Source organism: Vigna radiata, chromosome 10 (genome assembly GCF_000741045.1).
Source record: "Vigna radiata var. radiata cultivar VC1973A chromosome 10, Vradiata_ver6, whole genome shotgun sequence".
Taxonomy (NCBI): domain Eukaryota; kingdom Viridiplantae; phylum Streptophyta; class Magnoliopsida; order Fabales; family Fabaceae; genus Vigna; species Vigna radiata.
In genome coordinates this window covers 12152227-12162683 of record NC_028360.1, presented here as the reverse complement: position 1 = coordinate 12162683, position 10457 = coordinate 12152227, and the positions used below count along the sequence as shown (strand labels likewise).

General features: G+C 29.6%; 2 protein-coding genes across 2 annotated transcripts in view; both read left to right on the top strand.

The window, feature by feature from the left end:
- The first annotated feature begins 2982 nt into the window (after positions 1 to 2982).
- On the top strand, positions 2983 to 5029 carry LOC106775140 (benzyl alcohol O-benzoyltransferase-like). The gene is made up of 2 exons (XM_014662206.2): positions 2983 to 3530; positions 3990 to 5029. Exons 1-2 carry the CDS (start codon positions 3078 to 3080, stop codon positions 4911 to 4913), a joined length of 1377 nt encoding a protein of 458 aa, XP_014517692.1. The 5' UTR covers positions 2983 to 3077; the 3' UTR covers positions 4914 to 5029.
- A 4928-nt stretch (positions 5030 to 9957) lies between these two features.
- Positions 9958 to 10457, top strand: part of LOC106774835 (benzyl alcohol O-benzoyltransferase-like) — a 1654-nt gene continuing 1154 nt past the window's right edge. The window contains exon 1 of the mRNA XM_014661865.2: positions 9958 to 10455. Within this exon, the coding sequence (XP_014517351.1) occupies positions 10052 to 10455 (404 nt within the window). The 5' untranslated portion in view covers positions 9958 to 10051. The remainder of the gene's footprint in view (positions 10456 to 10457) is intronic.

Here is a 10457-nt window from a genome sequence, read left to right as displayed (position 1 = left end):
AGAGGACCACCATATCTTCTGCAATAATGGATGATGATAGTAAGAAAAATAAATATATTTAGTAAATATAATATAAAAAAATACTGGTTACTTTATAAAAGTAAAAAAAAAAAAAATCAAGAATTATCACACAACCAATATTTGTCTTACAGTATCTAGATCTAATATTTTTTTTCGGAGATCGTGTTTTTTGAGACTAAAACTAGTTTGAGCATTGGAATTTATCAAGTAAATGTGGGATTATTTGAAAGTTTTGTCTTATTTTATTTTGTTAGTACGAAAATATAAAATTGACTTTATTTTATTGTAGATAACATTAAAGATTATGACATTAGTTAAAATAAATTTTATTTTTATTTTAATAATTTATATATACATTTCACCAAATTATATTCATAGTTCAACTTATGTTAGTTCAACTTATGTTGTAAGTATTTAGAAAAAAATAATCATTGTTTATAAAGTGAATTGATGATTTTAAGACTAGATGAGCAACAAAATTCAAAGAGGTTATGAAAATTTAATATCCTATTTTTTTTTCTTAATATTTTAAAATTATATTTTTTAACGAAAGTAATGAGTTGTTAATCTAAGATTAGAAAAAAAATTGTTTGAAAAACCTTTCAAGTATGGTATCAATCTAATTTTGTATTTTAGTTTGAAAAACCTTTCAAATTTGTATATATACTCTTCAACTCAATACCATTCAATTTTCGCTATCAATCTAATTTTAATTCTGCAATGCAATGTTTTCAAACCTTCTGTATGAAGGGTGTTGGAAGTCCCACATCGACTAGAGATGAGGCCATTTAAGTGTATATAAGTGGATGCAACCTCACCCTACAAGTCAGTTTTGTGGGGTTGAGTTAGGCTTAAATTCTACTTCTAACATGGTATCAGAGCTATGATTGGAGCTCTTCCTAGTGATTTCTGTTGTCGTTGTCCCTTATATTATATTATATTATTGTATAAATGTAGTTTGTTGATTTGTAAGTATAATATGTGATTTTAAGCTATAATAATTAAGTTATTTTTAATTCAAGCACTAACAACTACTAATGATTTCCCTAACAAACAAAATTATTGTGTGATTTTGCTCTTTAAAAAAGCCTCCCTCAACCATATCAGACAATTAATTAAGTAGGTAAAAATCTCTATGTTATGAACTTTCTTTGTTAAATATGTGTATCCTAAACCATTTCCTTTTTCATATGATGTTGTTAGGGAATTCAATTGCTAAGGCTAAAAAAGCTTGCATAGTTGTCCTTCAAGGTTTGATATTTTTGTCCATATATTTATAATTATTTTATTCTAGAGATCTTCCTCAATTATATATAATTATGCTGATATATTGTAATGTAATAAACCGGTCTATGAATACGGTTATTATGTAATGCTTTGGATGACAATTGTTATCCTTATCTATATTACAACTAGTTTTTATCCATCTTTACAATTTGTTTTATCTATGTTGTCTCTTCTTCTAGTAATTCTCCTCCGCATGGATATTACTTTTCCTTTCTTGCTTTTCTTTCTACTTTCTGTCTCAAAGACAAAATTATTCTCTACTTTTTTCCCTTTTTCCAATTTCTTCACAGCTACCTTTTGTCTCTTACATAGGACATTAAATCTTTTGTTCCTCAGTTTTCTAACTTATATAACTTATATACGGATATATCCATATATAAGTCTAGTTACGACAGTATTATATACGAATTTTTGACTGTATGTAATCCGTATATAACAATATATCATACACGGGTTTTGAGTCTTATATACAGATTTTGGCAGTATATGTAATTCAGTTTTTTCTTGTAGTGGATTAGATTGTAAAAATCTCTTATGGCGCCTATATATTGTATTCCTTATGTGTTTCAATTGGTGGGCTACAATGTTTTCTTCACACATAGGAAATGCTTTATGATTTTTGACATTGTATCTTGATAAATTATAGTAAGTTGGAATGTCATTAAAGGTGCACAATAACATATCATGCATCATGAAAGTTTCAGAAGCAAAGACATCAAATATTTCAACCCATAACAACTTCAAGTCTTCAACTAGTGGACTAAGATAAACATCTATGTAATTTTTAGGTTGCTTTAAACCATATATCATCATAAAAAACATGTACCTTCCCTTCATGCACACTCTAAAATTTGATGTCTTTTTAATTATCAATTCTAAAATAATTGAAGTCACATATTATATGATCTCACTTGTTTGGAAACTAAAGCGAAATTTCTTCTTTCAAATAAATTAATTAAAGAAATAATAATTTTTTTTTACAAAAATTTTGTATATTTTTAGTCTTCAGTTCTAGAATAATGGAAAAGAGATATATGGTTTCCGTTCAAAGCTTGTACTTTTAACATTGTCCCATTTAATATATGGACAATGATATTTTGACAATATTTTTTGACAACTTTTTTTATAACGGGACATGTGTCATCATTTTATTGGTGTATTTGAATTTATGTTTAAAAAATATTTAAAATAGACCAATCAAAAGCTGCTGCCACGTATGTGTTGTCAAAAAGTTGTTAAAAGAAGTTTTTTCTCAATATATTTTGTTTTCTTCGTAACCAAATCAAATTATTTCGTTTTCTTCATAACCAAATCAAATTAGGCAAAGTTAAAATGTCAAATTTAAATTTCTTTCCATTATTGTACATGAGATGTTAACTTTACAGGCACAAAATAGGAAAAATGGTGTGGTGGTCCCTGGTAGATGATCCTGGTTAAACGGGTGGCAGTGTGACACTTTGGGTCCATCACTGTTGAACAAGCTACGTGTTTCAATGCATTTCATACCGATGCATCATTACAATTAATAAATAGATAATAATCTTTACACAACATTTTTTTTTATAATATATGAATATTATTTACGTATTAATTGATCATATTTATAATTATAATTATGGATTATAAAGTAATTTAGGATCCACATTATCAAAAAAAGTTAGGTAAGTATCATTATCCTAATAAATAACAACAAACTTGGCTAGAGGAACTCACGCTCAGTCAATCCAAATCCATTTGCTTAATTTCCCTTCTGTTCTCTCATAATTCTCATGGCCTCATCATCATCTTCTTCTTCTCTCAAGTTTACAGTGCGAAGGTGCAAACCCCAGCTGGTTCCTCCTGCTATCCCCACTCCTCGTGAATTTAAGCCACTTTCCGACATTGATGATCAAGAAGCCCTTCGTATACACGTTCCAATGATACAAATTTATCGAAAGCAAGCATCAATGGCAGAGAAAGACCCAGTTCAAGTGATTCGCCAAGCACTCTCCCAGACACTTGTCTTCTATTACCCATTTGCGGGTAGGCTTAGAGAGGGGCCTAACCGCAAATTGATGGTGGATTGCACCGGAGAAGGTGTCATGTTCATTGAGGCTGATGCAGACGTCACGCTTGATCAGTTCGGCGATTCTCTTTACCCTCCATTCCCATGCTTCCATGAACTTCTATACGATGTCCCTGCCACACAACAAATTACTAACACTCCCCTTCTACTTGTACAGGTTCAATACACTTACTCATCAATCTCAACAAACTTTTTATTCATTTTCTAGATTTCTAAATTTCAAAAACTGATTTCTTATATAATTAATTTCTGTCAAAATCCACTAACTTTTGAATTTTGTTTTTAAAACAAGAGAATCTAAATGGTACAAACCAACTCAAACGTGCTTTCTCATCTTGATTTTCGGAAATATTGGAAGTCTTACTAGTTCTGATAGAGAGAATGGGCTGGTTCGTCCTTCTGTCAATTTTTTTTTTCATTGATATACTCTGTTAGCCTATTACAAAGTGGGCAGTATAACACTCCTATATAATAATTTAACAAAGGATGTGAGATCTTCAACAGAAATTTCACAAGTAGCTTGTTTTTTGCACTTATTCTTGGTCGTAGTTAACTCTAGAAAAAGTTTACCCGAAGAAAAATGTGTGAACTTGTCGAATATGGAATAAAAATGCAGGTGACACGACTCAAGTGTGGTGGTTTCATCTTAGCCATCGGTTTCCACCACACCATGTGTGATGGACACGGTTATGAACAATTCATGAGCACGTGGGCGGAAATGGCTAGAGGTGCAACCAAACCTTCCGTTGCACCAGTGTGGCGTAGGGAGCTCCTAATGGCAAGAGACCCACCTCGCATTACATGCAAGCATCGCGAATTCGAGCAAGTCAAAGATACCCTTCCTTCTTCCAACCAAAACATGGTTCAACGATCATTCTTCATTGGACCACTCGATATAGCTGCACTTCGGCGCTTGATTCCCCAACACCTTCAGCACTGCACCACGTTTGATCTCATCACAGCATGCCTCTGGCGCTGTCGCACAAAAGCACTGCAGATAGAGGCAGACGAGGATGTCCGAATGATGTGCGTAGTCAACGCACGTGGTCGGTTCAATCCTCCACTTCCTGTTGGTTACTACGGCAACGCTTTTGCATATCCGGCGACAGTAACGACAGCAGGGAAGCTTTGCAGAAACCCATTTGGGTATGCGGTGGAGTTGATAAATAAAGTGAAAGGTGAGATGACAGAAGAGTACCTGCAATCTGTTGCAGATCTGATGGTGATGAAGGGACGATGCTTATTCACAACTGTGAGGTCTTATATTGTGTCACATTTGGCACGTTTTAACTTTAGAGAAGTGGATTTTGGTTGGGGTGAGGCTGTGTATGGTGGAGTGGCCCATGCTGGGGCTGGGAGCTTCTTAGGAGTTTCGTATTTCTGTTCTGTTAAGAATGGAAAAGGAGAAGAAGGAATAATATTTCCGATTTGGTTACCTGCTGAAGCTATGGAAAGGTTTGCTGAAGACTTTAACCACATGCTAGGCAACAAAAACCAACCTCAAAACAGTTCTGCTACTTTTATAAAGTCTACCCTGTAATAATCTGTATTTCATGGAATAATTTAGCTTATTTAAGAGATAGAATCTAGACTAGTACGAAATTATTTAACGTTTGTTGCGCTTATGTATAATGTTAAAGGAGAAATTAACGTTTGTGAAAAGGTTATCAATGTTAATTTAGACTAAATATTTATAAAAATTTTACGGTACATTTTTTTAAGATTTGTTTTCCCACCTGATATAGAATTTGTGACGATAAAAATCATTTTTATGAAAGAGAAATATGATTTTTCTTTTTAAATGCCTGTAATTAATTCGTTAAAAATAATATCCCTTTTATCCTCACACGTTCTGAAAAACAGCTCCAGAAAAAATTAAATAAAAATTGAAAATTAAAATGTTTATTTGAAAATTGAAACTATATCGCAATGATATAAATTAATTATTATTGAGTAAATTAATTTATATAATTGAATGTTTAGGTGAAATCATCAACTCAATAATATCATAAAAGAGCTCTGATTTGGTGGACCAAAAAACTGTAGCGGCAAGAATCAGAGACGACAAGGTTATTAATACACATATAGATTTAAAAGTGTTGTTAAATTTGAATGTAAAAAAATTCAGCACTTTTTCACGATTTTATATAAATTTAGTTCGAAAAAAGCCACCTTAAACTATTTTAATAAAAGAAATAAATATTATGCTGCTTTCATTTTTTTTTATATTTCAAATTATATTCATCATAGTAAAATGATTCGAGATTTTATTAATGACAAAAAGAAATTGGGATTTAAATTTTTACTGATTTCTTATATAATCATCTATTAAACATAATACACTTATAAATACTGAATTTATTATTCAAAAATATATTAATTTTTTTAATATAATTTAAACACAGAAAAATAACACAAAAAAATTATGTGGACTCGAACAATTATTATTCAAGTGACTACTGTTCCCATTAAATGTGCCCAGGCTGTCGGATTAACGAATCGATTGAAATACGTGGTATATGTTCAATCCTCTAATTTCTTGGTTGATAGGGATAAGATTTTTCAATAAATGTGAACATAAATATCAATATTATTTTATTTATTTATTAATATTTTTATTTATTATTTTAGTGTTAGATTTTAATTATTTGTTGCTTTGGAAAAAAAATACCGTTATTGTTTATTAGGTGTCATTCTTAATTTATCGTGTTATTCATATTTAAATAAATTTTTTGAAAGTTTTTATCTTTTGAACATTTTTCATATCTTGTTATTTTATCTTGAGAGAAAAATTGTGAGATTTGTTTTTCATTTTACACATTTTAAGCTCTTTCACCATGATCAAACTACCAGTTTTCTATTTACACGTCAAGTTCATGGAAACAGAGGTTCTATATGAACAGGGACAATTGTATCGTACTGGGTACAAAGTTGCAGACCTTAATGTTTAAAAAAAATTATTTTATATTTATATATATTTATATAGATTAAAACTTATTGACACTATTATGATATTTCATGAAAAAAACAGATATATAGGTTTATTTTTTTTCAATGATGTATTTTATTAATTTTTTTTTTATGAACTTGAATGTGAGGAAATGGAATTAGTCTATTGTAATTCTTTTTTATGTCTATTGAATGTTTTTTTTTTTATATATATTATTAGATTGTGAAAATCTCTAATCATATATATTTTCTTTCTTATTTCTTCATATATATACAACATCTTTTATAATTCTTGATACTATATTCTCATAAACTATTGTGATAAGTCATTAATGTTATAAATTAGTATTTTATGAATCATGAAAGTTTTATAAGAAAAGTCGTCTAATATTTAAATTTTAAATTTTATGAACATAGGCTTAAATATGTTTTTCATCCCCTAACTATTTGCCGTTTTTGTGTTTAGTCCCTCTTTCAAACTATAGTACTATTTAGTCCTTTAACTTTTGAAAACTCTGGATTTAGTCCTTTTTACCAAATTTTTTTAACTTTATTTGTTGTTTCAAACGTGTTTCTTAGTTAACATTGAAGCAAAAATGTGTCAAATAGTGTAAACAATCTAAATGCTATAATGTAACGTGCTTAAAACAAAAAATAAAGTTTAAAAAATTTGGTAAAAAAGACTAAAACCATAGTTTTCTAAAGTTGAAGGACTAAATTGTACTATAGTTTGAAAGAGGGACTAAACACAAAAACGGTCAATAGTTGGGGGACGAAAAACATATTTAACCCATGAACTTATAATAACTTCAAGTTTTCAACTACTAAAGTGAGATAAATATCTATGTCTTTTAGAAACTGACATAAATATCATCTGAGATAGCATCATATATTTTTTCTTAATGTATAATCCAAGAGATAAATTGTAAATAAATAATATAACAGATCAACAACTTTGATTGGTACTTAAATTATCAAATGACTTTATTTCATCGATAGTTAAACTAAACAAAAAAATTTCTACATTCTTGACCAAATTAAAATTCATGATCAATATGTTTCTATTACATTGAATTAATTGAATGATAAAGCAATCTATTAATTGTTCAACTTTTTAGCCTCGATTCGGCAGGAACTGAAGTAATATAGGTATATGGCCTTAATTATTTGACAATTGTAGCCATATACCCCTTTCAGATAAAATATTTAAATAAAAATAGAGTGGCAATTTTAAGGTTTTCTTAAATTTTATGAATTCAGTTTTGAAAATTTTGACACTTTTCGATTTTATAATAACTAAAATCATATATTTGTATGACTTTGGTTATTTGGAAACCAAAATCAAATATCTTCTTTCATATAAAATAATTTAAAAAAAGAACAGAATTTTGAAATGTTTTAAAAATTTCACGCACTTGGTTATTTGCTTATTTTCTTCAATTAATCATTTCAGAACCAAATCTTTCCTTTAATGTTTATGTTGTTAGTGGTGGTCATTGGTTGTAGTTCGTGGTAATTCTTGTCGCTATTTATGTTATTGTGGTGGTCCTTATCATTAGATGTAAGTGGAAGCTTTTTGAAAAACAAGCTTTCAAAAGCCGATTAAAAACTTATGGACTTTCGAAAGCCAACGAGTTCTTAAATGTATTTTGAATTACATTTAAGAAAGAAACGAAAATACGTTAGAAAAAAGAAACATATTTTGAAATTCGTTAATAAACTTATTAAATTTAAAATAATAAGAAAAATAAAATAACAAATAATAAATTTTGAAAAATCAAAATAAAACAAAAAAAAACAATTAATAAAATTTAACAAAATTCCTAGAATTTCAAAAAAAAAATAACAACTAAATAAAACTACAATATTTAAAAAATTAACTGAAATTAGATTAAACAATTATAAACAAATAACAAAAATTCATATAATTTCAAAACAAAAATTATTTTAATATTGCAAATTTATTAAAAACAAACAAAACATAAAATTAATAATTAAACTTAAATAACAAAAAACATACACTTTAAAATGACAATAAAAAAACATACAATTTTACTGCATAACCCACTGAATCAACACAACAACTTCCTCTATAGTCACACAACGGTAGTGAGCAAGAAGAAGTATATAAAGCAGGCAGCAGTTGCAGTAATCTTGCTGTGAAATATACAAACCAGCGTCTAACACATGCACAACAGGAAAGAGTGGTTCCAAGTATAAATGGCAGCCAACACTCATATTTCATCCAAAACAGTGTATAAAATTCCATAGTTGACAGCTAATCATTACAAAAATCAGAAGGAAACTAGACTAGAAATTTGATTCTAATGAAACAGTAACTTAACCCTACAAGGCAGCCTATGGAGTTTGTACAACCGTGGTTTTTGTGATGCAATTAAAAAAAAATTATAAAGAAAAGTTCAAGAAAATAAACTCCTTCTAAATCAACTCCTTTCCCTCTGAACGCCAAACACACAATTTAGCCATCATGCTATCGTGTTTCATTTGCTATTAACATATACCACAAGCATATTATCACATTCGTACTACACAATTCAATAATAACATAAATATTGTTTTTATCTAACCATAACATAAATAAAACAAATAAAACATTTCATGTATCTAACATGATTTGATCACACGAATACTAATCCAACAAAGACATTTCACCAACCAAACTCTACTATACTTGTTTAAAACACAGACTATTCTTATTAAACAATCATAAACCACGTTATAACGTCACTTTTTAGCAAATCACTCCAAAATGGAATGATAATTATTGTGAAATGGCCTGGCATGCAGACCCTCAACAGATAAGTAGGAGCAAGATCTGATCTGTAAGAATTCAACCAAAAGAACTCGTATAGAAAACTCGTTCTAAACAAGCTCGACTAGAGGAATTCAGAAACTAAAACGATAAAAGTGTATATAGTCTCGGTTTTCTGGCAACCATAACCATATGTTCTATTCAAATAAAAAAGTTTTGAAATAAATATAGTGACAATTTTAAGATTTTCTTAAATTGTATGGACTTAGAATTGAGGAGACCGAAACTATAGACATATACGGATTATCTGACAACCGAGATCATATGCTTTTCCTGAGATAAAACACTTAAATAAAAATCATAATTTTTGAAAATTTCAGCTTACCTCTTAAGTTTTGATTCTATAATAATTAAAATCATATATCTGTATATCTTCGGTTAGAAACCAAATCTCTTCTCTAAAAATAAAATAATTAAAAAATAACTAAAATTTTGACAAGTTTTAAAATTTTCGTACATTTTTAAGTCTCGTTTCTTAAAACAAAGTTAAAAGAAATAAATAAAGATAAAATAGTTATAAAAAAAAATGAATTTTTTGTATTTTTTTTAAAAAATGTAATATAGAAATAAATATAAAAAATTTATACTTGTCAAATTATATTTTTTAGTATAATCATTGTACTATAAATATTAACTTTACACGCCCAAAATATGAAAAATGGAAAACAATGACTGGTACTGCTTGATATGGATGTGTCCTGATAGATGAGCCTCCGGTTAAACGGGTGGCAGTCTAATCATAACGGAACCCTGTTATAAAACGTGTTTCAATGTATTTCATACCAATGCATCATTACAATTATAAAGGTCACACCACACTTTGGCTCCAGGAACTCACACGCTCAGTCAACCCAAATCCATTTGCTTAATTTCTCTTATGTTTTCTCATAATTCTCATGGCCTCATCACCATCTTCTTCTTCTCTAAAGTTTACAGTGCGAAGGTGCCAACCTCAGCTTGTGCCTCCTGCTATTCCCACTCCTCATGAATTTAAGCCACTTTCCGACATTGATGATCAAGAAGCCCTTCGTATCCACGTTCCGATGATACAAATTTATCGAAAGCAAGCATCAATGGCAGAGAAAGACCCAGTTCAAGTCATTCGCCAAGCACTGTCACAGACACTTGTCTTCTATTACCCATTTGCGGGTAGGCTTAGAGAGGGGTCTCACCGCAAATTGATGGTGGATTGCACTGGAGAAGGTGCCATGTTCATTGAGGCTGATGCAGACGTCACGCTTGATCAGTTCGGCGATTCTCTTTACCCTCCATTCCCATGCTTCCATGAACTTCTATACGATG

Excerpts from the sequence above, each read along its gene's own strand:
- LOC106775140 (XM_014662206.2), top strand. The coding sequence starts at position 3,078 with ATGGCCTCATCATCATCTTCTTCTTCTCTCAAGTTTACAGTGCGAAGG. Across the intron at positions 3,531-3,989 it reads CTCCCCTTCTACTTGTACAG|GTGACACGACTCAAGTGTGG; the intron begins GTTCAATACACT and ends ATAAAAATGCAG.